The sequence below is a fragment of the Coregonus lavaretus genome (assembly GCF_964263955.1).
Source record: "Coregonus lavaretus genome assembly, chromosome: 9".
Taxonomy (NCBI): domain Eukaryota; kingdom Metazoa; phylum Chordata; class Actinopteri; order Salmoniformes; family Salmonidae; genus Coregonus; species Coregonus lavaretus.
The window spans coordinates 47,219,164-47,246,660 of record NC_139996.1 but is presented as its reverse complement, the minus strand read 5'-3'; the positions used below and the strand labels follow the sequence as shown (position 1 = coordinate 47,246,660).

Genomic DNA, 27,497 nt, shown 5'->3' with positions numbered 1-27,497 from the left:
GTGAGTTGTGTTTTGTCTGTCAGTACTTGTTGTGTGATTATTTTTTATTGAAAAAGCCAATAACCTTTATGTGCTATTTTAGGCAGGGAAATATGTTAGATGCTTTGATATGAGAATGACAAAAGCTTCTAATTATCTGAGAAAAACCTTCCACTCTCACCAGTGGTATCAGTAACCTTGCCAGGAAATCAGTTGTGATAAACCAACCCAGTATCACAGATTATTGTGAAATAGAAAAAAATATATTATTGTAAATTCGTGACAGCCACATGAAAAAGTACATTTTTCAATGTTGTATACTGTGAATTTCAATCACAGATAAAGACAGTAGGTAACTTAACACAGAAACAACAGGATGGTGGTTGATCGGGGAGGATGGGTGGGCGTATAACACTATCGTCTAGCAACCCAAATGTTGCTTGTTCGAATCTCATCACGGACAACTTTAGCTTTGCAACTACTTACTACTTTTTTGCTACTTTGCAACTTAATTAGCATGTTAGCTAACCCTTCCCCTTTAACCTAACTCCTAACATTTACCCTTTAACTACTTAGCTAGCATTTTACCTAACCACAACCCTAAGCCATAACCCTAAACCTAACCTTAACCCCTAGCCTACCTAATGTTAGCCATTAACTAACCCTAACCCCTCTGAGACCACCTGTCGATTTCTCATGACATGGTTGACAGGCAAAAGGGGGACTAGGCGTGGACTACCCACAAAGGGATAACTTGGGCTTCCTCCTCATCTGTGGTCTCATTTTATCCTCCTCTCTCCAAAGGCTGGATGGACACTGAAGGCCCAGAGCCTGGAGACTGCCAGTCAAGCTTCCCCATCGGACAATCAAACCTGTCAGAGCAGCATGAAACGATAGCACATCAAAAGACACACCATGTCCCAGCATGCAAGTCTCCCACACAACACCACACACAGACGAGCCATCACAGCTGTCAGCCAGAACTTCTAAAGCCTGACTATTCAGGGGAGAGCCAAGTAACATGGCTGTTTATCTATTATCTACATTGATCTAAATTAGGCTTTGTACGAGTACAATCTATTGATTACTTCAAATTAATAATTATAGATCACCACTGAACCACAAAGGGGCAGTTGTGCAGTATAAAGCATATGAGGTTTGCCACTTATTGGCTTGCTATTATTAGATCCAAAGGCTGAGCGAAGCGGCAATCTATCTGGCTCTGATATTAGTAAGTGCTCCACAATGTGCTCTTTCCAGTTTAAGACAGAAAAAGCCTCTTCAGCCATTTATCGCCAAAATGCTGTGTAAGCTCTTTGGGAAAACGCAAGGAAACGGATGGCAAGATTCTGCAAGATGACTCAACTCCCCCACAACCCCACACCTGCTGCTGCGTGTCCTGGCATTTGGTGGAAAATGTAAAAGTAAATTAAGATGCATACCTTCTCATAAAACCTATTGAGGGGGGCCTTCCGTTCCTTCCGTGTGCGGCTGATGACCCTTGACCCACTCCATGGTACCTGCCAGCTTAATGCAGACCGGCTGCCTGTCGCTCCCATTAGTCCAGTCGATTTCCAGGCTAAACACATCGCCGGCCTATTTTAAGCAACAGGGGTGCGAGATGGGGGCATATTTAGATATAATTACTCCGGATACTCAAGTAATCCCATATCTGGAGGCACATCCAGGTACACCGCTGGTGCTGATGCGTCATCATCTCTCACCAGTGAGTCGCTGGGAGAACAAACTACAACTTCAAGTTATGAAAATGCTTGATTTTGTCTGTGATGAGAATAACGAGGGTCAAAAGGCCTGAACCCCATTAGGGCTTCAAAAACATATATTCCCCCCCAAAAATTGTGACAATTCTTTTGGGTTTGTGGTAACACGTACACTATTTTGCCATTGATTGATAGTTAAGCATAGCCTGGATTTGTGGTAACACACACTGTTGTGTCATTGATTGATATAGCTAAGCACAGTTGACAATGCACTGACATATTTCTTCTCCAAGACATGGTCTGGGTAAGCAACGTCACTTTTGTCTTCCCAACCCATACCGCTACACCTTTAAACACCTCCGCCCTCCTCCTTCCCCGCTTGAGGGCCAGCGGCGTGGCTTGGACCTGTCACAGAGTGACTCAGGCCACTCTTCCATTTGAAAAATTAAAAGGGGGCCGTTTGGCAGAGTTAAATTAAGCCCTGGCGAAACCTGCTGAGCTCAGCACAGCTCCTACAATCTCAATCACAAAGGAGGCGCGCTGACGTAATGGCCACCGCTGCCTCTGCCTTGGCAGTGGAGGAGGGCTCGTCAGCACAGCTCCATTAATTCATCTCCCCCCGGATCAAGGGTACATCAGATATCTCTCAGTGTCCAGCCATTTCAACCCAAAAAAACAGACAGGGGGGTGGGTGGAGAGAGAAGAGAGAGCGTGAGATGGAGAGAGAGGGGGAGAAAGAGAGAAATATTTAAAAAAGAGAGTGGGAGAGAAGCTGCGAGCGAGAGACTGTCGATGGAGACCTTTATGAATGCATAGAAATGTCTCTCTAGAAAGAGACATTAAACGCTGACAACTTTTTATGATGAGTCTGAAACACCATGAGTGGTTTGTACAAAAAAAATTACGGTGTGTGACAATTTTTTTGAAGAAAGAAAACAGGTTACTGAAGGATATTGTGTATTGTTGTTGTTGACATTCAAAGTGCTCATCTAGACACACTGCAATTATGCCTGTCATTGCAAAAAAAATGAAATGTTATAACAAAATGTTGTTTGCTTGTATTACTGCAAGTATTTTATTCTAGTTATTGCAACCTCCGAGGACCATGAATTTGAAATAAACTTAAATGGATTTTTTTAATAGATTAATCAAAATTCTAAATTTATTTTCAGAATTGACAGGAATCATGGCATTAAAAAGTACATTTGACATAGATTGCTGTCTTTGGTCATGTCAAAATGAGTAAAGTTTCCAATCTTGGATGACATTTCGAATTTTCATCGACTGGACAGACTTCTGAGATCTATTGCTTTGCCTTACGTCACAGATCTAGGAAAATAGATCAAACCAAGTCACAGTTCAGCAAGAGAGATGGTAAGAGTGCATAAAGCATGCATTTTGTTTGAATATTGAATATTTGCTTAAATAATACAGATTATTGCATTAATTGAATGACAAAGGTGTTTGATAAGTAAGGATGCTAGTTAGCTATCGCTCGTTAAAATAGTAAACTAGCTAGCTAGTCTATGAGCACTACAGACGAAACGAGTGCACTGTGAGTAAGCATAAAACATAGCTAGCTACTTAACAGTTAGCGTCTATGGAAGTTTAAAATTATGCACGAGTTAGCGAGCTACTGCCTTATTGGCAAACTAGCTAGCTGTATCAATAAGATTAAATAAAAAAGTACCCAACCTTTCTGTAGCTAGCTAGGAGCTAACTAACTAGTTAGCTACCGGTAGCAAATTTAGATATCTATCTAGCTACCTAGCTGTGTTAGCTAGCTAGCCTAATAAATGTTGAGTGTTTCACTTTCGTTTTTTGACTGGCATAAAAGTGACCCCACTTTTAATGAATGCCAGTGTTCTTTGCAGTCAACCTGACCTATGGAGGCAAAGGCAGATTGAAAACTTCTAGCTAACTAGATGCTTTCTTTCAAATGCTTGATACCAGCTACTTTTGTTAATTGAACAAAGCTATCAGGCATACCTCGGAAACTTTCAAACATGTTTGACGTCATGAAAGTGCACCCATATAGGTCCTATTCGAATTCCTAATTATATGGGTGCACCCCTGAACCAGAATCTGGCTTTACAGGAAACGTTATGGCGAATCTCCTTTAAGCCCAGGAAGCAGCCATTCACCAGCGTTTCAAATGTAATAATGTTAAAATATGTTCGTTACTCACCAAATATGGAGTTTTGATTAGCAACTATCGTGATTTACGGCCGTCACGACTGGTATGCACTTCTTAAGTAGTTTTTTGGGGTATCTGTACTTTACTCTTTATATTTTTTATTACTTTTACTCCACTACATTCCTAAAGAAAATAATGTACTTTTTACTCCATACATTTTCCCTGACACCCAAAAGTACTCGTTACATTTCGAATGCTTAGCAGGACAGGAGAACATCCCTGGTCATCCCTACTGCCTCTTATCTAGCAGACTCACTAAACACAAATGCTTCGTTTGTAAATGATGTCTCAGTGTTGGAGTGTGCCCCTGGCTAGCCGTAAATTTAAAAAACAAGAAAATCGTGCCTTCTGGTTTGCTTAATATAATGAATGTGAAATGATTTATACTTTTACTTTTGATACTTACTTTACTACAAATACTTTTACTCAAGTAGTATTTTACTGGGTGATGTTTACTTGAGTAATTTTCTATTAAGGTATCTTTACTTTTACACAAGTATGACAATTGGGTACTTTTTCCACCACTGCAAAAAAGGTCTAAATAAGCATTTACAAGCAACCGAAAAAAATATCATATTCGGCACCTTCAATCACTCACATCCCAAGGATCCCGGAGAACCTGACTGCCATGCACAGGTCGGAAGTCTACAACAGCTCAATACATTGGAGGTGCTGAAGAGGCCTTTTTTTCGGTTACGTGTAACTTTTTATTTAGACCTTTTTTGGAAGTACATACCGGCCGTGATGGAAATAAATGACGATAGTTGCTAATCAAAACTCAGTTTGGTGAGTAATGAACGTATTTTGACATTATTATGCTTGAAAAGCTGGTGAATGGCTGCTTCCTGGGCTTAAAGGATGTTAGACATATCAACTTTTCCTGTAAGGGCATATTCTTGTTCAGGTGCACCCCTATGACAGGTGGCTGTAAACAAAGCCACAAGGTTGCTTTCTAGCTGGTTCTATAATTTATGTATAGCAATGCAATACCTTAGTCTAGAAGAGTCTAGGGTGGCAAGCACATATAAAGAGTAAAGTACGCAGGAAAAGCACATTCTGTGTTGGGATGCAGCCCACGACAGTTTTTTGGTCGATAACTCATCGCAATGCAAGACAACTACGTAAGTAAAACATTTCATGTGTATTTCTAGACAAATGTACAGTGAAAATATTGACACTACTGCCTTATTTTTCTCTGTAGTTCCGTAACCAGTACGACAACGATGTCACAGTATGGAGTCCTCAGGTAAGGAACTTTTTTTCGCCGAATACAACAGGTGTAGATCTTACAGTGAAATGCTTACTTACAAGTCCTTAACCAACAATGCAGTTTTAAGAAAAATAAGTGTTAAGTAAAAATTGTTTCAATAATAAAAAAAATTAAAGAGCAGCAGTAAAATAACAGTGGTGAGGCTATATACAGGGGGTACCAGTACAGAGTCAATGTGCAGGGGCACAGGTTAGTCGAGGTAATTGAGGTAATATTTACATGTGGGTAGAGGTAAAGTGACTATGCGTAGATAATAAACAGAGATTAGCCATTTGATTAGCTGTTCAGGAGTCTTATGGCTTGGGGGTAGAAGCTGTTAAGAAGCATTTTGGACCTAGACTTGGCGCTCCGGTACCGCTTGCCGTGCGGTAGCAGAGAGAACAGTCTATGACTAGGGTGGCTGGAGTCTTTGGCAATTTTTAGGGCCTTCCTATGACACCGCCTGGTATGGAGGTCCTGGATGGCAGGAAGCTTGTCCCCAGTGATGTACTGGGCCGTACGCACTACCCTTTGTAGTGCCTTGCGGTCGGAGGCCGAGCAGTTTCCATACCAGGCAGTGATGCAACCAGTCAGGATGCTCTCGATGATGCCGCTGTAGAACTTTTTGAGGATCTGAGGACCCATGCCAAATCTTTTCAGTCACCTGAGGGGAAATAGATTTTGTCGGGCCCTCTTCACGACTGTCTTGGTGTTTTTAGACCATGATAAGGTCGTTATTGCTTGCAACCTCCTCAGGTACTCCCTAGAGTGTTAACATTTAGAATAATTTTAATATTTGGGGAATGAGGTTCTCTGCAGTGTCTCCCAAATAAGGTAACATTATCAATGCACTTGTGTTTCAGGGGCGCATTCACCAGATCGAATACGCCATGGAGGCGGTAAAACAAGGTTCGGCTACAGTGGGCCTCAAGTCCAGAACCCATGCAGTCCTGGTTGCTCTCAAGGTATTCCCCATTAATATCCCAGTTCTATTCTACACTGACAGCTTTTGTTTTTCAAGAGTTACATAGGAGCTACACTGGGGCATCAGGAAAACGGTATGTCTTTTACCTGCCACATTGGACCCGCGCGGGTGTGAGCCACTCGCAGTGACTGTCATGGGCTGGTGTTTGTGTTTCTCCACAGAGAGCCCAGTCAGAGCTGGCTGCTCACCAGAAGAAGATCCTCCATGTTGATGAACACATTGGCATCTCCATTGCCGGGCTGACTGCAGATGCCAGGCTCCTCTGGTACCATTAATATTTTTTTTAAATTTTTGTCATTTAGCAGACTCTCTTATCCAGAGCGACTTACAGGAGCAATTAGGGTTAAGTGCCTTGCTCAAGGGCACATCAACAGATTTTTCACCTAGTCAGCTCAAGGTTTTGAATCAGCTACCTTTTGGTTACTGGCCCAACGCTCTTAACCGCTAGGCTACCTACCACACACACACACACACACACCTTGGTGTCCAGTTGTAGAAATAAAATGTATGAAAAACCATGTGTCTGTTTGCTATGTATATCCACTGTAATTTGTGTCAAGATAACCACTTCTTTCCCCTTCTATCTTATTCAACAGTAACTTCATGAGGCAGGAATGCCTGGACTCAAGGTTTGTGTTTGACAGGCCTCTCCCAGCTTCGCGCCTCGTCACTCTCATCGGAAGCAGTATCCTTTCTGTCATGCTTTCGATTTTTTATCCCTAGAAGCCCGTACCCAGTTTGCCTTGCATGAACATTTTGCTGAGTTTAGGACAGTCCTGTCTTGTTTCGGGACCCCAAACAATACATTTGAAAGTTTGATACGCCAATAAAAATGTATGCAATGTGTCAATGTAAAAAATTACACTTTCGTGAGTTAAGCGGTGAGGTTTGGGAAATGGCGCGCTGTGCCCTCTAGACAGTTGACAAAGTAACCCTTAACCAGTCCCTCAGAAACTCAAATTCCCACACAGAGGTATGGAAGAAGACCCTATGGTGTGGGACTGCTTATCGCTGGCTACGATGTAAGTTCTCTTTGTCATCTTTTAAGGGAAACTATGTATGCTTATCAAGGTGTATAAAACTCTATATATGTGATTCTTAAAGCAATAATTATTAGTAATGTGGAGCAACAAAGTCATTTGGTCTCTTCTTGTAGGACATGGGGCCTCATATCTTCCAGACCTGCCCCTCTGCAAACTACTTTGACTGCAAAGCCATGTCCATTGGAGCCCGCTCCCAGTCTGCCCGCACATACCTAGAGAGACACATGGACACCTTCCTGGACTGTGAGCGCATGCACACACACACACACTGTATTTGTGGTTTTCACAATTACAAACACAAATGCATACCTGAGGGCACACGTATGTCTACTCAGACACATACTATAAAGTAGATACTGTTTGAGGCTTGGTCGCTGTAGCACATCTCACTCACACACACAGACACACACACACAACTCAGCACATGCTCTGTGCATTTATCCCTTTGTCCATTGCATTGTCTATACTCAGGTAATCTGAATGAGCTGGTCAGGCATGGTCTGCTTGGGCTCAGAGAAACACTCCCAGCTGAACAGGACCTCACCACTAAGGTAAGCTTCAATGGCTCAACCAACCTGTCGTAGCCCTCATGTTCCCCACTGTACAGGGCTGTGTTCATTAGGTCCCCTAACAGAAATGTTTTAAAACATTTTGCAACATAAAAATTAAATGGAGTCCCTCCCTGTTTGTCTGTTTGGTGCCTAATGAACACGACCCTGGCGTTTACTGAGTAGCTCTCCCTGCCTTTCAGAATGTCTCAATCGGCATTGTGGGGAAAGACATGGAGTTCACCATCTACGACGATGGTGACGTGGGTCCTTTCCTTGAGGGTCTGGAGGAGAGGCCACAGAGAAAGGTAAGAGTCGATTTGGAGTTACTGTGGAAAGTGGTTGGATTAATGCTAGCCTGGATCCACACTGAAACAGAACAATTAATTTGGAATCCAGGCTGGGATAATGCACCCTCAAAGATATTTGTAGATGAGATTATAATAATATTATAGAATGGTTAACAAACATGACATCACAAATTTCACTTAAAGGTCCCGAACAGTCAAAATCATGTTTTTCATGAAATTTGATGATATTTGGATGAAACCATATCAATCAAATGTATTTATCAAGCCCTTTTTAGATCAGCAATTGTCACAAAGTGCTTATACAGAAACAGTGTATAAGTTTCAGTCAAAACTATTATAGAACAGCTTTTAAACCCACCCCTCAGCTACTCTGTCCATACCGTCCTCTTACGATTTCCATGTGCCATATATTTTTCAACTGTGCTGTGGTCTTTCACATAATTTCTGAATCTGTCTAATCGCATAGTATCTGCAGATTGTGAATTAAAGATAAATATTTGTATTAAAAGTATTATATTGTTGATTGACTATGGTTTTCCAAATCTCCCAACAGTGCTATTTGTAGGGTTAATTTTAGATAAATGTTGTAATTTTTCAGCCATTCCTGAACCTGTGACCAGAAACAAGCTACATGGGGGCAATACCAAAATAAGTGATCTAATGATTGTCTCAGCTTTGCATATGTTGCTACGAAGAGATGGTTGTATGCCCCAAATATACTGAACAAAAATATAAACGCAACATGCAACAATTATAACGATTTGACTGAGTTACAGTTCATATAAGGAAATCAGTCAATTGAAATAAATAAATTAGGCCCTAATCTATGGATTTCACATGACTGGGCAGGGGCGCAGCCATGGGTGGGCCTGGGAGGGCATAGACCCACCCACTGGGGAGCCAGGCCCAGTCAATCAGAATGAGTTTTTCCCCACAAGGGCTTTATTACAGACATAAATACTCCTCAGTTTCATTAGCTGTCCAGGTGGCTGGTCTCAGACGATCCCGCAGGTGAAGAAGCCGGATGTGGAGGTCCTGGGCTGGTGTGGTTGCACGTGGTCTACAGTTGGGAGGCTGGTTGGACATACTGCCAAATTCTCTAAAATGGTTCGAATCCAGGCTCTGTCGTAGCCGGCCGCGACCGGGAGACCCATGGGGCGGCGCACAATTGGCCTAGCGTCTTCCAGGGTAGGGGAGGGAATGGCCGGCAGGGATGTAGCTCAGTTGGTAGAGCATGGCGTTTGCAACGCCAGGGTTGTGGGTTCGATTCCTATGTGGGGCCAGTATGAAAAAATAATGTATGCACTCACTAACTGTAAGTCGCTCTGGATAAGAGCGTCTGCTAAATGACAACAAAAAAAACCATTAAATTCTCTGGCTACAGCTCTGGTGGACATTCCTGCAGTGAGCATGCCAATTGCACGCTCCTTCAAAACTTGAGACATCTGTGGCATCATGTTGTGTGACAAAACTGCACATTTTTAGTAGCCTTTTATTGTCCCCAGCACAAGGTGCACCTGTGTAATGATCATGCTGTTTAATCAGCTTCTTGATATGCCACACCTGTCAGGTAGATGGATTATCTTGGCAAAGGAGAAATGCTCACTAACAGGAATGTAAACAAATGTGTGCACAATTTCAGAGAAACAAGCTTTTTGTGCGTATGGAACATTTATGGGATATTTTATTTCAGCTCATGAAATATGGGACCAATGCTTTACATGTTTTTATATTTTTGTTCAGTATACATAACAATATGTTTATGGCAGTAATGTTTTATTATTTAAATTGAAAAACTTTAAGTTTTGAATCAAGCGTTGTTTTGTGTATCTGCTCATAAACCATGTGCCAAGGAATCAGCACATCAAATCTCTTTCCAACTATTTTGCAACCTGTATAGCGCCGCGGTCAACATTTTGGTTGTCAAGTAAAACTGATCATGAAGTTACTGGTGCCCTCCCCATGCCAAACACTTGGATTCAGGTAGTGGGATTATTAAGCCTCACTTTAATACACTAATGGTAACGTCTTATTCTTTTACCTAATTTAAATAAGAACCCTATGGTCACTCTGACAGAGCTCCAGAGAATCCTCTGTGGAGATGGGAGAACCTTTCAGAAGGACAACCTGCAGCACTCCACAAATCAGGCCTTCATGGTAGTGGCCAGACAGAAGCCACTCCTCAGTAAAAGGCACATGACAGCTCGCTGGGAGTTTGCCAAAAGGCACCTAAAGGACTCTGACCATGAGAAACAAGATTCTCTGGTCTGATGAAACCAAGATTGATCTCTTTGGCGTGAATGCCAAGCGTCATGTCTGGAGGAAACCTGGCACCATCCCTACGGTGAAGCATGGTGGTGGCAGAATCATGCTGTGGGAATGTTTTTCAGCGGCAGGGACTGGGAGACTAGTCAGGTTCGAGGGAAAGATGAACAGAGCAAAGTACAGAGAGATCCTTGATGAAAACCTCCACAGAGCGCTCAGGACCTCAGACTGGGGCAAAGGTTCACCTTCAAACAGGACAACGACCCTAAGCACACAGCCAAGACAACGCAGGAGTGGCTTCGGGACAAGTCTCTGAATGTCCTTGAGTGGCCCAGCCAGAGCCCGGACTTGATCCCTGTCGAACACCAAAATACCAAATTTGTGTTCGAATACGCATACTAACATACTGTATACTACATACTTAATGAGTATATACTATTAGTTCATTTTAGTATACTGTAAACAAACGGTATCCATTCAGTTGAGCGTACTAGCGCTTCGCCTGTCTACCGGAGGTTGAAGCTGTTGCTATGCAACTTCTTGCTAGCTTGTTAGCATAACAAATTACTAGCTAGACATTTTTACGACTTCGGGTGTGTTATTAAAATCAATCTGGAGTGCCAGAGTGCGCTCTGGGCGTTCGTAAATTCAGAGCGTTGTAAGATTGTGTGTTTGTAAATTCAGAGCGTTTCGCTCTGAGCGTTCAGACCGCACACTGCCAGGCAGTGTCACTGGACGCTCTGGCCGAGGAGTAGGGTTGATCCGAGCGTTCTGACCTCACAACGGCAGTCAAGCACCCAAGCTAACTGGCTACCTTGCTAGCTACATCCAGACACAAATGATAGAACAACTCACTCTGACCATTTTACTCGCCCTAGCAGAGCTGGTTATCCGGAGCGTTGGTGACTAACTGTGCTGCTGGCAACAATTTAACTACGCTTTTTTGCCGACGTTTACCGAAACCGGCCATATTCAACTGGTGTTGAGTGTTCGTAAATTCATCAGTTATTCTGCGCTCTGGCACAGGTACACTCAGACGAGAGTGCTCTGAAATCGGAGTAGATAGCCAGAGCGAATTTACGAACGCACCCAAATGTCCATTTGAGAACGCACAACGACTATACCACTTAGCTAAAGTAAGAATGACGGGAATAATCAAGTCAATAAAAGTTGGGTAGTTAGTTAGATAGCATATAGTTAATATACTGGTAGGTTCGATGTATTAGTAGCCAAGTAACGTTAGGTAGCTAGCTAACATACCAGTACATACTGTTGTAATGATATGCTATGCTGTTAATAAGGATAGCGTAGCTAAGAAATTGTCAGCCAACATAACGTGGATGATAACTTATTTGAAAAGTCATTACTTTATTACATTGCTCAACATTTTCTTAACATTTGTCATTAGTTAAAGCAATTAATTTTTATCTGCTGTCGTTGGACTTCGGCTGCATATTTTCCGCAATTTTCTTCAAATCTGAAAACGTTGTGAAGCCACGCCCATTTTCTGAAGAATTGCATTATGGGCCCTAAAAGCACGGAAATAGTGTCCACTGCTTGACTGGCTGCAGTCCAAACACGTTATTTTTACCCCCTCAGCCCTTGCGCTAGCCACTTTCCCTCGGGGGGAATAACCATCGAAACCAGATGCAGTTTGATTGCTGTCTTAAGTGGAGGTCCAATTCACTAACGTTGATCCTTCGGCCCTCGATTTAGCTCGAGGGAGCGAGTGAACAACTTTGGCCACTTGCGGGGTTGATATGACTCACAATTCAATGCAAACTGTAGTCACATGTCAAACTCTGGTGGCCGCGAAGTGTCAACTTTAATCAACAAAGCTGTATTTTCGCTATGTCAGAAAAAAGTATGACGCTAGCTTGCTAAAAAATCTACAGTACCAGTCAAAAGTTGACACACCTACTCATTCAAGGGTTTTTCTTTATTTTTACTATTTTCTACATTGTAGAATAATAGTGAAGACATCAAAACTATGAAATAACTCATATGGAATCATGTAGTAACCAAAAAAGTGTTAAACAAATCAGAATATATTTTATATTGGAGATTCTTCAAATAGCCACCCTTTGCCTTGATGACAGCTTTGCACACTATTGGACTGTATCCTACAAAAGCCTATTCCTGCTCTTTTCCCACGATCCATCAAACGTGTGTTTGGTGTGTCATCATAGTGGTTTCTGACTTGTGGTCAGACTTGCTCAGACGGAACAAACTTAAACTTGCTCCTTTTTTCAATGCTGATTTGATTGTAATTGAGAAAACAAAGGTGTCAATGTTTTTGCAAACATCCTTTCTGAATTTAAAAGTAATCCTAGATGTAATCTAGTTGTTCAAAAGTATCTGTAATCTCATTATAATATTTTTGCTGGTAACTGATTAAGTTAGTTGTTTTGTAATCCGTCACTCCCCAACCCTGCTTATAGTTTTCCACTTTCATCTGTGTCAGCTGCACTCGGGTCGGGAGGGACTCCACATCAAAAAAACACAAGGACAGACAAACTCTTCTCCTTGCCATTTAACCACACAATTCAACCAGCATACGTCTACCACTCCAGGAATTTTCTTTAGTATATCAATGTCAACTTCTTCCGAAACTCCCGAAATTACTCCTTTAATAGGTGCCCTGCTCTGTAGCTCAAAGCACGACATATCATAATGTCCAAATTTAGTGAGTTCCAACACCTCAGACACACACTAAATTTAACCTGCCCACTTCTCGTGATTTTCACAGATTTTACTTTACCCAAAGCATTCTCCACCACTTTGGATGTCTTCAATGGATTCACCAAGTCGGGAGTACATAATCCCAGAAAACGTACACCTACCAGATACCACGGGGAATTATAAACACTAGCCATTTCCTTTCTCACGTCAATTTAGCTTATTTGTCCATTTCTTTGGACTAAAGTCCATTCTTCATTTCCACCACCAACCGATTCAAGCTCCATCTCCGCTTCCACCATTGTCTTCTTGCTCGATGCCTCTCTCTGTACACACAGCTGTCGTCAACTCCTGCTAGTTCGTAGCCAGCTCGAGGTGTCACTGGTACGCTATGTCAGAAATACCCTCCCTCTTTTGAGACAGCGGGATTCAGGCGGGATGGAGGCAGGATTATTAAGGGTTTTTCGTGACATCACAAAAAGTATAATTTTAATAAACCAATGGTAACGTCTTCTCTTACCTAATTTAAATATGTACCACCTTGTAACCAACATCGCAGAAGGCGTGTTCGCAGAGGGGTGTGGTTTGACTGCAGTGTGTCAGTAAATATAATTACAGGTTTTCCCTATTCATCTAAGGTTTCCGCTTTCATCTGTCTGGTGTTAGCTAGTAACTGGCTAGCTAGGTCTTCAGCCAGAATTGAACAAAAGCGGGGGAAGGGTTGCCTAAAACACTGATGCATTTGTCATGTCATTACATCAAGAGACATGCCATATGGAAAATTCATACAAACTTCTTGACAGTCATGATATATGAACATTGTCTGACAGTGACTGTGGCCAGTTTATTAGGTACACCCATCTAGTACTGCGCCGGACCCCCCTGTAGCCATGAAGGGATGCACCTGGTCAGCAACAATGTTAAGATACGCTGTGGCGTACAAACGTTGCTCAATTGGTATCAAGGGACCTAATGTTTGCCAGGAAAACATTCCCCACACCATTACACCACCGCCACCAGCCTGTACCGTTGACACCAGGCAGGATGGGGCCATGGACTCATGCTGCTTACGCCAAATCCTGACTCTACCATCAGCATGACGCAACAGGAACCGGGATTCGTCAGACCAGGCAATGTTTTTCCACTCCTCAATTGTCCAGTGTTGGTGATCGCGTGCCCACTGGAGCCACTTCTTGTTTTTAGCAGATAGGAGTGGAACCTGGTGTGGTCGTCTGCTGCAATAGCCCATCTGTGACAAGGACCGACTAGTTGTGCGTTCCGAGATGCCGTTCTGCACACCAGTTCTACTGCGCCGTTATTTGCCTGTTAGCTTTACGATTCTTGCCATTCTCCTTCGACCTCTCTCATCAATGAGCTGTTTTCGGCCACAGGACTGCTGCTGACAGGATGTTTTGTTTGTCGCACCATTCTTGATAAACCCTAGGAGGCTGGCCGTTTCTGGGATACTGGAACTGGCACGCCTTGCACCGACAATCATACCACACTCGGTCGCTTAGGTCATTCGTTTAGCCCATTCTAACGTTCAGTTAAACAGTAACTGAATGCCTCGATGCCTGCTTTATATAGCAAGCCACGGCCATGTGACTCACTGTCTGTAGGAGGGAACCATTTTCATGTACCGGGTGGTGTGCCTAATACACTGGCCACTGACTGTGTGTATATATTTAATGAAAAGTACCCAGACTTCTCCCTGAAATTGTCCAAGATGAACTAGCTAGCTTGATAAACAGTGCTGCCAATTCCATTTGGGTTTGCTAGCTAAATTATACCGCCAACATTTTGTCTATTGATACTGTTACAATAACCAAACAGTTGGATAAACAAATCAGTAGTGAAACCCTGATGTGGTGTATGACAGGATTGGATGTTGCTTGCAATTTAAATGTTTGAGTTGCTTTGTGTATCAGCAAATTTGCTTGAGATAATATCACTGCAACACTGCTCACTGCGTCCATGTTGCTTGACATAGGCGTTTTCAAAGAACATGCAGAAAAAAATATTATGGGTGATGTTTTAGTCACTCAAAAGGCTATTTTACATGGCAATCAGAATGACCGTTCAGGAGCTTTAACAGCAGGTCACTGCTCTGTCTGTCCTCCTGTGTGTCCTAGGTAATCGAGGCTGCAGATGAGCCTGCAGCAGACAAACCGGATGAGCCAATGGATATCTGAGACTGAGGATGCAGAATGATGACACACTTTGTCACACTGCGGTGGCCAGAAACCAAATCCAGCTCAGCACCACTCCCTGAACTGCCATGGGGCAATTCTGTGCTGTGACACTCAATGAAAATAAGTTAATTGTACGCTTTCCGCTAATAACATTGGATGTTGCTTTTCTATTGGTAGAATGTTCAATTCTATAAGTAATAAACATTTTTCTCAGATAGCTGCCATTCGTGTTGTTTTTGTCACATACTTGAGACAAGGTTGTTGTCAAACCAGTGTTTTATTTGTGAGATTCCACAGCAGTTTTGTAACACTTACATACAGGTGTGTATATAGTGAATAAATAGTGTATAAAAGTGAATGCTTTTTCAATAACTTGTTGCATTATAGCCATGAAATAAGATCAATCCCATTTATTCTAATTACGGTTTATTGCACTAAGAGGACAAAAAGCATCCTCTCAAGCCCAGATGTGAATAAAGACAGTGTGACAGTAGGAGCACAGTGCAATCCAAATCATTCAGTTTACTGTAATGCACATTGTGCCAAAGCTATTATGCGACAGTGGACATCTGAACCAGGCACTGGTACAATACTGTGGGTATGACTTCTGCTTCAGACTGTCACTTAGCAAGAGAGGAAGGGATACTATCTTTCTTGGGTGGAGCTTTTTGCTCCTCTACTCTTTTACAGACTGGATAACTGCCAACCTTCATGCTACGGCCCATCCTGTTTGGAAGCGTTGGAGGCTAGGAAGAAATGTTGCTAGACAGGCATAGCCAGACACAAGTTTGTAGGGCGCACTCCTCTTTCCGAAGTATGGGAAGGAATTTAAGGAAGTCAATTAATTTTGTTTCCTTTTGGTCATTTCTTCTGCTTCTTGTTCCTTTTCCTTCTAACGCGAAAACGGCTAGTTGACATCTCCGTTGACAGGTTAACACTGTCCTTTTCCTCTCGCTCCAACACGGACATCTTCAGTGTAAACTCAAGCTCCTCCTCTGCACCGCCCCTGTCTTTATCAGCCACACCTAGCTTGTCAATGGCCCCACCCTCCTCACTGTACATTCCTTCTTTCTCCACCTCAGTCCCACCCACATCACACTTAGCCCCACCTTCCTCATTCCCAGTGGCCAAATTAGCACCTCCCTCATCATCAGTATTCAAATCAGCCCCTGCCTCAGCTACACCTACATCATCCTCAGCCGCACCCTCCTTCTGGTCAGCCCTGCCCTCTTCCTGGTCAACCCCACTCTCCTCCTCATTTGCCACACCCTCTTCCTGGTCAGACCCACCCTTATCCTGGTCAGCCCTACCCGCCTCCTGGTAAGCCCCACCCTTCTCCTGGTAAGCCCCACTCTCATTCTGGTCAGCCCTACACTCGTCGGTCCTCTCTGGCTGCTCCTCGGTGCTGGTCGCCTGGGTATTGTCGTATCCACAGAAGGGCTCTTCCCAGCATGGATGGGGATCCTCAGGGAAACCTAATTCAACAATGGATACATAAACAGTATATTATTACGTTTCCATACAGCCCTCAGAGGCACTAAACCCTACTGTATGTTACACCAGAACCTTGTATATCTCCATATTGTTGAATGTGGATAACATATATGTCTTGAATGATGTCATAAAAGAGACTTTTAAGACCATTTTAAAGAAGCACAATTGAAGTGTTGTTTAGAAAGAATTCCCATATTGGTATGGTGGGGTACAGGAAAAAGGCACAGAAAGGGGTTAAATCCCAGTGTACCTTCATAGTGTTGGGCCCCCATCTCTGCGGGAGCGACCCCCTCCACCAGGCGGCCCTCCTGCATCACCCGCGTGATCTCTCTCAGCTGGAGAAGCAGTCTCTCCTCCTGGTCGGCACTCACCCCTGTCACCCTGCAGAGAGAGCAGCACACACCATAGGTCAGTATGCTTAGGGTAGCGATTCCCAAACTAGGGGTCGTGCCTGATGAAAATGGGGTCATGGGAGAATTTCCAAAATCCTAAGAGAAAAACAGACCACCAAAAAATATATATATGTATATAATTTATATACAGTGCTCAAAAAAATAAAGGGAACACTAAAATAACACATCCTAGATCTGAATGAATGAAATAAATCACACAAATTATCAATGGAAATCAAATTTATCAACCCATGGAGATCTGGATTTGGAGTCACCCTCAACATTAAAGTGGAAAACCACACTACAGGCTGATCCAACTTTGATGTAATGTCCTTAAAACAAGTCAAAATGAGGCTCAGTAGTGTGTGTGGCCTCCACGTGCCTGTATGACCACCCTACAACGCCTGGGCATGCTCCTGATGAGGTGGCGGATGGTCTCCTGAGGGATCTCCTCCCAGACCTGGACTAAAGCATCCGCCAACTCCTGGACATTCTGTGGTGCAACGTGGCGTTGGTGGATGGAGCGAGACATGATGTCCCAGATGTGCTCAATTGGATTCAGGTCTGGGGAACGGGCGGGCCAGTCCATAGCATCAATGCCTTCCTCTTGCAGGAACTGCTGACACACTCCAGCCACATGAGGTCTAGCATTGTCTTGCATTAGGAGGAACCCAGGGCCAACCGCACCAGCATATGGTCTCACAAGGGGTCTGAGGATCTCATCTCGGTACCTAATGGCAGTCAGGCTACCTCTGGCGAGCACATGGAGGGCTGTGCGGCCCCCCAAAGAAATGCCACCCCACACCATGACTAACCCACCGCCAATGCTCTGGACACTACGCTGACAGACACAGCAAACCTTCTTGCCACAGCTCGCATTGATGTGTCATCCTGGATGAGCTGCACTACCTGAGCCACTTGTGTGGGTTGTAGACTCCGTCTCATGCTACCACTAGAGTGAAAGCACCGCCAGAATTCAAAAGTGACCAAAACATCAGCCAGGAAGCATAGGAACTGAGAAGTGGTCTGTGGTCACCACCTGCAAAACCAGTCCTTTATTGGGGGTGTCTTGCTAATTGCCTATAATTTCCACCTGTTGTCTATTCCATTTGCACAACAGCATGTGAAATGTATTGTCAATCAGTGTTGCTTCCTAAGTGGACAGTTTGATTTCACAGAAGTGTGATTGACTTGGAGTTACATTGTGTTGTTTAAGTGTTCCCTTTATTTTTTTGAGCGGTGTGTATATATATATATATATACAGTGGGGGAAAAAAGTATTTAGTCAGCCACCGATTGTGCAAGTTCTCCCACTTAAAAAGATGAGAGAGGCCTGTAATTTTCATCATAGGTACACGTCAACTATGACAGACAAATTGAGGAAAAAAAATCCAGAAAAATCACATTGTAGGATTTTTAATGAATTTATTTGCAAATTATGGTGGAAAATAAGTATTTGGTCACCTACAAACAAGCAAGATTTCTGGCTCTCACAGACCTGTGACTTCTTATTTAAGAGGCTCCTCTGTCCTCCACTCGTTACCTATATTAATGGCACCTGTTTGAACTTGTTATCAGTATAAAAGACACCTGTCCACAACCTCAAACAGTCACACTCCAAACTCCACTATGGCCAAGACCAAAGAGCTGTCAAAGGACACCAGAAACACAATTGTAGACCTGCACCAGGCTGGGAAGACTGAATCTGCAATAGGTAAGCAGCTTGGTTTGAAGAAATCAACTGTGGGAGCAATTATTAGGAAATGGAAGACATACAAGACCACTAATAATCTCCCTCGATCTGGGGCTCCACGCAAGATCTCACCCCGTGGGGTCAAAATGATCACAAGAACGGTGAGCAAAAATCCCAGAACCACACGGGGGGACCTAGTGAATGACCTGCAGAGAGCTGGGACCAAAGTAACAAAGCCTACCATCAGTAACACACTACGCCGCCAGGGACTCAAATCCTGCAGTGCCAGACGTGTCCCCCTGCTTAAGCCAGTACATGTCCAGGCCCCGTCTGAAGTTTGCTAGAGTGCATTTGGATGATCCAGAAGAGGATTGGGAGAATGTCATATGGTCAGATGAAACCAAAAGATAACTTTTTGGTAAAAACTCAACTCGTCGTGTTTGGAGGACAAAGAATGCCGAGTTGCATCCAAAGAACACCATACCTACTGTGAAGCATGGGGGTGGAAACATCATGCTTTGGGGCTGTTTTTCTGCAAAGGGACCAGGACGACTGATCCGTGTAAAGGAAAGAATGAATGGGGCCGTGTATCGTGAGATTTTGAGTGAAAACCTCCTTCCATCAGCAAGGGCATTGAAGATGAAACGTGGCTGGGTCTTTCAGCATGACAATGATCCCAAACACACCGCCCGGGCAACGAAGGAGTGGCTTCGTAAGAAGCATTTCAAGGTCCTGGAGTGGCTTAGCCAGTCTCCAGATCTCAATGCCATAGAAAATCTTTGGAGGGAGTTGAAAGTCCGTGTTGCCCAGCGACAGCCCCAAAACGTCACTGCTCTAGAGGAGATTGCATGGAGGAATGGGCCAAAATACCAGCAACAGTGTGTGAAAACCTTGTGAAGACTTACAGAAAACGTTTGACCTGTGTCATTGCCAACAAAGGGTATATAACAAAGTATTGAGAAACTTTTGTTATTGACCAAATACTTATTTTCCACCATAATTTGCAAATAAATTCATAAAAAATCCTACAATGTGAATTTCTGGATTTTATTTTCTCATTTTGTCTGTCATAGTTGACGTGTACCTATGATGAAAATTACAGGCCTCTCTCATCTTTTTAAGTGGGAGAACTTGCACAATTGGTGGCTGACTAAATACTTTTTTCCCCACTGTATATACATACACAGTGAGGGAAAAAACGTATTTGATACCCTGCTGATTTTGTACGTTTGCCCACTGACAAAGAAATTATCAGTCTATAATTTTAATGGTAGGTTTATTTGAACAGTGAGAGACAGAATCCACAAAAACGCATGTCAAAAATGTTATGAATTGATTTGCATTTTAATGAGGGAAATAAGTATTTGACACCCTCTCAATCAGAAAATTTCTGGCTCACAGGTGTCTTTTATACAGGTAACGAGCTGAGATTAGGAGCACACTCTAAAAGGGAGTGCTCCTAATCTCAGCTTGTTACCTGTATAAAAGACACCTGTCCACAGAAGCAATCAATCAATCAGATTCCAAACTCTCCACCATGGCCAAGACCAAAGAGCTCTCCAAGGATGTCAGGGACAAGATTGTAGACCTACACAAGGCTTGAATGGGCTACAAGACCATCGCCAAGCAGCTTGGTGAGAAGGTGACAACAGTTGGTGCGATTATTCGCAAATGGAAGAAACACAAAATAACTGTCAATCTCCATCGGCCTGGGGCTCCATGCAAGATCTCACCTCGTGGAGTTGCAATGATCATGAGAAGAGTGAGGAATCAGCCCAGAACTACACAGGAGGATCTTGTCAATGATCTCAAGTCAGCTGGGACCATAGTCACCAAGAAAATAATTGGTAACACACTACACCGTGAAGGACTGAAATCCTGCAGTGCCCGCAAGTTCCCCCTGCTCAAGAAAGCACATATACAGGCCCGTCTGAAGTTTGCCAATGAACATTAAAATTATAGACTGATCATTTCTTTGTCAGTGGGCAAACGTACAAAATCAGCAGGGGATCAAATACTTTTTTCCCTCACTGTATATATATATATATATATATATATACACATTGGCCGGCAGAAAGGGTGTAAGGTGGGAAAAGAAAGCGACCCAGATTTTTTTTTTTAGTTACATGTTGAAGTCTGAAGTTTACATACACCTTAGCCAAATACATTTAAACTCAGTTTTTCACAATTCCTGACATTTAATCCTAGTAAAAATTCCCTGTCTTAGGTCAGTTAGGATCACCACTTTAAGAATGTGAAATGTCAGAATAATAGTAGAGAGAATTATTTATTTCAGCTTTTATTTCTTTCATCACATTCCCAGTGGGTCAGAAGTTTACATACACTCAATTAGTATTTGGTAGCATTGCCTTTAAATTGTTTAATTTGGGTCAAATGTTTCGGGTAGCCTTCCACAATAAGTTGAGTGAATTTTGGCCCATTCCTCCTGACAGAGCTGGTGTAACTGAGTCAGGTTTGTAGGCCTCCTTGCTCGCACACGCTTTTTCAGTTCTGCCCACACATTTTCTATAGGATTGAGGTCAGGGCTTTGTGATGGCCACTCCAATTCCTTGACTTTGTTGTCCTCAAGCCATTTCGCCACAAGTTTGGAAGTATGCTTGGGGTCATTGTCCATTTGGAAGACCCAATTGCGACCAAGCTTTAACTTCCTGACTGATGTCTTGAGATGTTGCTTCAATATATCCACATAATTTTCCTTCCTCATGATGCCATCTATTTTGTGAAGTGCACCAGTCCCTCCTGCAGCAAAGCACCCCCACAGCATGATGCTGCCAGCCCCATGCTTCACGGTTGGGATGGTGTTTTTCGGCTTGCAAGCAACTCCCTTTTTCCTCCAAACATAATGATGGTCATTATGGCCAAACAGTTCTATTTTTGTTTCATCAGACCAGAAGATATTTCTCTAGAAAGTACGATCTTTGTCCCCATGTGCAGTTGCAAACCGTAGTCTGTCTTTTCTATGGCGGTTTTGGAGCAGTGGCTTCTTCCTTGCTGAGCGGCCTTTCAGGTTATGTCGATATAGGACTCCTTTTACTGTGGATATAGATATTTTTGTACCTGTTTCCTCCAGCATCTTCACAAGGTCCTTTGCTGTTGTTCTGGGATTGATTTTCACACCAAAGTATGTTAATCTCTAGGAGACAGAACGCGTCTCCTTCCTGAGCGGTATGATGGCTGCGTGGTCCCATGGTGTTTATGCTTGCATATTGTTTGTACAGATGAACGTGGTACCTTCAGGTGTTTGGAAATTGCTCCCAAGGATGACCCAGACTTGTGGAGGTCTTGGCTGATTTCTTTTGATTTTCCCATGATGTCAAGCAAAGAGGCACTGAGTTTGAAGGTAGGCCTTGAAATACATCTACAGGTACACCTCCAATTGACTCCAATTATGTCAATTAGCATATCAGAAGCTTCTAAAGCCATGACATTTTCTGGAATTTTCCAAGCTGTTTAAAGGCACAGTCAACTTTGTGTATGTAAACTTCTGACCCACTGGAATTGTGATACAGTGAATTATAAGTGAAATAATCTGTCTGTAAACAATTGTTGGAAAAATTACTTGTGTCATGCACAAAGTAGATGTCCTAACCAACTTGCCAAAACTATAGTTTGTTAACAAGAAATGTGTGGAGTGGTTGAAAAATGAGTTTGAATGACTCCAACCCAAGTGTATGTAAACTTCCGACTTCAACTGTGTGTTCTTTGGTATACAAAGAGAGACAGAAGGGAGAACAAATGAGAGAGGTTCAAGGAGCAAGACTTCGGCCAGGTAAACAACAAACCTTTCAGGACTGTAGCTGGCTTTGGACACAATCCTCTCCATCACCATCTCGGTCTCCCTCAGCTTATCCTGTAGCTGAGTCAGCTCAAAGTCCGCTAGGGAGAGGGAGAGCGAGAGCGAGAGGAGGAGAGAGGGTCGGTTAAGACTTTTCAGGTTGGCATTGTCTGAAGTGAAGCTAAGCTATTTGATTGTATGTTTTTGAGAGAAACTATTTAAATTACTGTTGCTGTTTCTTTGTATAGAATTATCAATCTGACTGATTCTTGGAAGAGGAATGATTTAAGAATTGTGAGATTACAGTTTAACTCACTGATCTTTCTCTTCCGGTTCTCTGCTCTCACTGAGGGAAATCTGGGCTCAGTTGGTACAGCACTCTTCCCCTTTGAGGTTATCTTTGGAGAAGAGGAAAAAAAACATTATCTTCAACACAATAGGATTCAAGGATTTAAACCTTGTGTCTTTTGAACATACAACACACAGATCATAAATGGGCATCCGATTTGGACCGTTTCTGTGAGAATAGGATACAATGGACTGTGTGTGCATGCGTGTCTTCCTAGTATGTGCACGTTAGGGCTTGGCCAGAGTACTTGATTCAAGGTTTGTATCCGATAAATTTTTGCATGCAAACTTTTTGCCTTCAGCCCCGTTGCACATTTAAAACGCTAACATGCGAGTACTCATTTTCATGAGAGTACTGGAACACACATTCTTTCAAATGCTCATCCCTATTGTGTGTGTGTGTTTGTGTGTGTATGTATATATGTATCCTATGTCAACCCCACAACATCGCACCTTAAACAGGATGTAGAGGATGTAAAGGAGGATCCCAAAGCCGTAGATGGGGATGATCTGCCCTGCCAGATTGGACTTGCCCCCGGTCCCTACCCCTGTGCCCCCACCCCCCTTAGCCCTGGTGATAGCTTCGGTGTTGTGTGCCCTGGTGGACCCAGCAGCCCTCTGGCCCTGACTGTCCGGAGCCATCTGCCGGTGCACCATGGGAGGAAACCGTCCTGAACCTGCACAGCAAATGAGGTAGATGAACCCGATACTGTGATATACTGGAATTAACACAATGGATACACTGGACGACGGTGAGTTGGTAGCCCTGCTGTTGCTAATGCGGGGTGGACGGGTTTAGGGTCATTAAATATTGTGTGGATGAAGGGCGGTGGGTGGCGGGCGGGTTGAATAAAGAGACAATACCATAAAAAATCCATAAATGTATCATTCTTGTGCACTTTTTATCTATAGGCTACATTTAGGTTTTTCTTTCATTATTTTAGGCTATCTGGCATTGGTGCATACGCCTAAACTTTAGGGCTGAACTGTACATGAGCCAAATAGCCTACACGCCAATCGCCAAATGTTTCTATTTCCTTACAACTGGTCAAACTGATGTAATTTGGAAATGTTGCACAGAAAAACTTTTCCAGAGTTATTGCATTTTCTCCCCGGTCCCTAAACGTCTTTGCTCCGTGAAAGAAGATGACAGAGAACACTTTACCAATGTCAACTAGATTGAAGCGTTCATTCTATTGATTTATGACATTATTCTGTTGAGCAAGAGTTTATTTAGTCTTCTAGGGCAACATATAATTACAGAAGAGAAGCTGCATGTAGGCTATCTAATTATAGACAAGTTGACTAACAAATTCCCTACCAAAATGTTGGAAATTATAAGCAGAAACATATCTAAATCAGGCAAAAAAAATCCTGCACCCAGTTAAAAATCGTTCCGCTGTCTTTGACTGTAGCCTGTAGCGCATGTTCTATATTTGCGGATGCGGTCGGGTGCGGGTGAACAAACAGCTGACCCACCACTCGTCCACGGTAATGATAGCGCCCTCTGTAGGGATGTAGCTGGTATTATTCAAAGATAAACCAGAAATAAACCACAATGTGCAGTAAAAATAAAATGTGTTAAATGCAAGGAAAGGTAAGCCTACGCACGAATCTATAATAGTTAGCTAGAATAATAAAGATATTTATCATTTTTAGAGCGTAAACCTTACCCTCGGTCTGTGCACCCTTCTTTCCTCCGCCTAGCAGCATTTTCGGAAGCAGAAGAGCAACGCAGAGCACGAGACAAGACACGAGCGTAACCTTTTGAAATGTTGACATCGACATTGTTACAGCCGCACGGTTGCTTTTGTAGTGAAATGTCCAAAAAAGGCAACTAAATTACACAAAAAAACTCAACACATAGGGTCAGGTGGATGCTGCGTCGGTGTCCTCAGCATCATTCATTTCTGTACACGTCCTTCCTTGTTCGCTGAAAAACGGAAGTGGATGCACCTTTGTAGTGGATGCACCTCTCCAGAAGATGGCGCCAGAGAACCTTTATTTATTTCAACCAAATAGAAAATAGAAAGGCTGTGAATGCACTGCATCCCTTTTTTGTAAATATGGTAAAGTCGTTTTTTAAACTCTTTATGCCTGCTATAATAACTGTCTCTGTGTGATAATTAGATATTGGTAATAACTGGGAAAAGGGGTAATAACTGGGAAAAGGCCTATACAGGTTCATTGGAATTGTACCCGCTTTGAATTGGACAAGGCCCTGAAGCTTCCCTCATCTCATATCTGTCCCCCTATATTTTTCAGGCCAGCCACTCCCTTACTACATAGTCTGTAGATTAGCCCAGCATGCATTGCCCCATAACATTCAATATGAGATAAATGTTATTACTTCTACCATGTAGATACAAATAAAGCACTATCTTTGAAGTTCAGAACTAAGCCTCCCTTTTCACACCACTGAGCCAAGACAATTTGAGCCAAGATGGGCTGTACTGGTTTAGCAGAGTTTGGACCAAGTCACTATTATTCGAGTAACAAGCAAGTCTTAAGCCACAAGGATCAAGTCTCAATACGACTCCCAAGTAGAACTTGGCGAGTCAAGTCCAAGTTCTGCATTCTAAGAAAAAGTCCAGTAGAGTCACAAGTTTTTTCAAGTGAAGTCTCAAGTCAAGTAAAAAAAATCTACACATGCAATGACTTGTTCAACTACAAATCTGTGTCTACTTATTGACACAAATCTGTGTCTACTTATTGATACAAATCTGTGTCTACTTATTGATACAAATCATAATTAATTTCAACAACTAATTCAAAATGCAAGCTTCATAAGTATATTATACATTTCAAGCAATTTTGACATACCAAAAGACCAGTAGGCCTATGCTAGTAATTGTTGCTTGATGTCCCATTGCTGGTGAGCTTGCAAAGTAAACAGTTAATATTCTTGATCAAACAATTTTTGGTGCTGCATATTTATTTATGTCAATCCTCTCCCCCTACAATTTGACATTTGTGCTGCCTCCCGATCCAATAGCTAGCTCTACAGCAAATCAAAAATCTGTTAGATAGCTCAGTGGTCCTCAAACTTTTTGACCCGCGACCCCCAAAAAGTGTTTCAAAGTTTGCGACCCCCTGTGCACGTACATGCACGCGCGCACAATCAGTGCGCAAATGTAGCCTGTCATTACAGCCATTAACGGTGATGCATTTTCAAAATACAGAAATAAACTGTTTTAGACCTGCATTTTGAGCTGAAAGTCATTCATGTTAGCAGCAGTGTTCGAGACGAAGACCGGAGCAAATCGGAGGGGGGACGAGACCGAGTCAAGACCTACACCGGGAGGGGGACAAGGGGTCCAAGACCGAGACCAGAAAAATGTGACTTCAATTCAAATCACCACCATAATAAGAGTTCAAAATGTCCAGTATTTCTGTGTTCATATTTCAGAACAACATAAGGATTCTGTAGACATTCAGAATAGTGAAAAAATGCATGCTGAGGGAAAATAGAGCCACCCTACAAATTATTACTAACCCAAACACAGTGGGGAACAATGGGCCTATACGCCTTCAGAGAAGGGCTAAGGATTTATAAAATAATAATTATAATAATATTATTTTCAATGATGTTCTGATTTAATCTATTCAGTTTTTGTTGGAAAGCAAAGGGTTAAAACTGAAAAGAAAAAAAGATCCAATCAGGGTTATTTGTTGAAGTGGGTATACTCTAAGTTTGCCAAAAAGTTCCCAAACAGCCCACCCAGTGAAGGAAAGGTACCCTGTGTGAAAAATGCTATGTTTTCCTATAGATTCTTCAGATTTTCACTCTTAAAATCAGAAAAATAAATAAAAAATGTGATGGTCTATGTCCACAACAATGCTTAAACCACATCAATCTGATTGGGTGGGCCTGCCGGGCCTGGCTCCCCAGTGGGTGGGCCTGTGTCATCCATGTCTACTTCCCTGATGAAAACGGCACATGATGACAATTGCAACACAAATAGCCTACTAACCAACACCTCAGACTAAACTTTTTCAATACCTGGTTTGCATACCCATTGTTGCCTTAGTTAGCATTTACTGGTAGATATCATAAGTTGAAACGTCTTTCCTACCCTACCGGCTACCGATGTCATTCTTCTGTGACCTGCTCCATGCCAAAACCAGTTTAGAGCTGCCTGCAGATGATATTGTGTTGAAACAAGGCTATGAGTGCGGCGCGCATGTGAATATACTTCACATTTTAGTCATTTAGCAGACGCTCTTATCCAGAGCGACTTACAGTTAGTGAGTGCATACGTTTTCATACTGGCCCCCCGTGGGAAACGAACCCACAACCCTGGCGTTGCAAGCGCCATGCTCTACCAACTGAGCTACAGGGGACATGTTTTGCGATTGTGTAGGCTACTTTGTGCATGGTTTTTCTATTGTACTACATAATTGATAAGTTGTATACCTCCACTACACTACTTTGATACACATCAATAGGGATTAAGAAGTGAGTATATGCAATGCCCACTGAAAAGAAAGTGCATATACGGTTTATTTAAGTGATAATGCAGAGAAGCCAGTGTTTGGAGGATATATTGGCACGGGTGTTGTTAGGCCCGAGACAAAGTCGAGGTCCGGCAAACTGTGCCAATA

General features: G+C 42.8%; 3 protein-coding genes across 3 annotated transcripts in view; 1 reads left to right on the top strand and 2 right to left on the bottom strand.

Moving 5' to 3' along the window:
* LOC311134492 (calcitonin gene-related peptide 1-like) overlaps positions 1 to 4,154 on the bottom strand; it is a 57,890-nt gene extending 53,736 nt beyond the window's left edge. Inside the window, exons 1-2 of the mRNA XM_084168192.1 lie at positions 3,889 to 4,154; positions 1,422 to 1,575 (exon numbers count right to left, since the gene is read on the bottom strand). Of these exons, the coding sequence (XP_084024318.1) occupies positions 1,422 to 1,568 (147 nt within the window). The 5' untranslated portion in view covers positions 1,569 to 1,575; positions 3,889 to 4,154. The remainder of the gene's footprint in view (positions 1 to 1,421; positions 1,576 to 3,888) is intronic.
* On the top strand, positions 2,964 to 15,386 carry LOC311134491 (proteasome subunit alpha type-1-like). Its single transcript, XM_084168191.1, has 10 exons — positions 2,964 to 3,074; positions 5,099 to 5,143; positions 6,010 to 6,111; positions 6,293 to 6,396; positions 6,728 to 6,816; positions 7,083 to 7,153; positions 7,288 to 7,417; positions 7,646 to 7,725; positions 7,926 to 8,030; positions 15,110 to 15,386. The coding sequence occupies exons 1-10, from the start codon at positions 3,072 to 3,074 to the stop codon at positions 15,167 to 15,169; spliced, it is 789 nt and encodes a 262-aa protein (XP_084024317.1). The 5' UTR covers positions 2,964 to 3,071; the 3' UTR covers positions 15,170 to 15,386.
* A 51-nt stretch (positions 15,387 to 15,437) lies between these two features.
* Positions 15,438 to 24,810, bottom strand: ric3b (RIC3 acetylcholine receptor chaperone b). The gene is made up of 6 exons (XM_084168190.1): positions 24,566 to 24,810; positions 23,346 to 23,569; positions 22,861 to 22,942; positions 22,552 to 22,645; positions 16,914 to 17,044; positions 15,438 to 16,644 (listed from the first exon to the last, which is right to left on the bottom strand). Exons 1-6 carry the CDS (start codon positions 24,678 to 24,680, stop codon positions 16,031 to 16,033), a joined length of 1,260 nt encoding a protein of 419 aa, XP_084024316.1. The 5' UTR covers positions 24,681 to 24,810; the 3' UTR covers positions 15,438 to 16,030.
* Between the last annotated feature and the right edge of the window lie 2,687 nt (positions 24,811 to 27,497).

Excerpts from the sequence above, each read along its gene's own strand:
- LOC311134491 (XM_084168191.1), top strand. Across the intron at positions 6,112-6,292 it reads CAGTCCTGGTTGCTCTCAAG|AGAGCCCAGTCAGAGCTGGC; the intron begins GTATTCCCCATT and ends GTTTCTCCACAG. Across the intron at positions 6,817-7,082 it reads CGTCACTCTCATCGGAAGCA|AAACTCAAATTCCCACACAG; the intron begins GTATCCTTTCTG and ends CCAGTCCCTCAG.
- ric3b (XM_084168190.1), bottom strand. The coding sequence starts at position 24,680 with ATGTCGATGTCAACATTTCAAAAGGTTACGCTCGTGTCTTGTCTCGTG. Across the intron at positions 23,570-24,565 it reads GAAGGGTGCACAGACCGAGG|GTTCAGGACGGTTTCCTCCC; the intron begins GTAAGGTTTACG and ends TTTGCTGTGCAG. Across the intron at positions 17,045-22,551 it reads GCCAGCTACAGTCCTGAAAG|GGTGACAGGGGTGAGTGCCG; the intron begins GTTTGTTGTTTA and ends CTCTCTCTGCAG.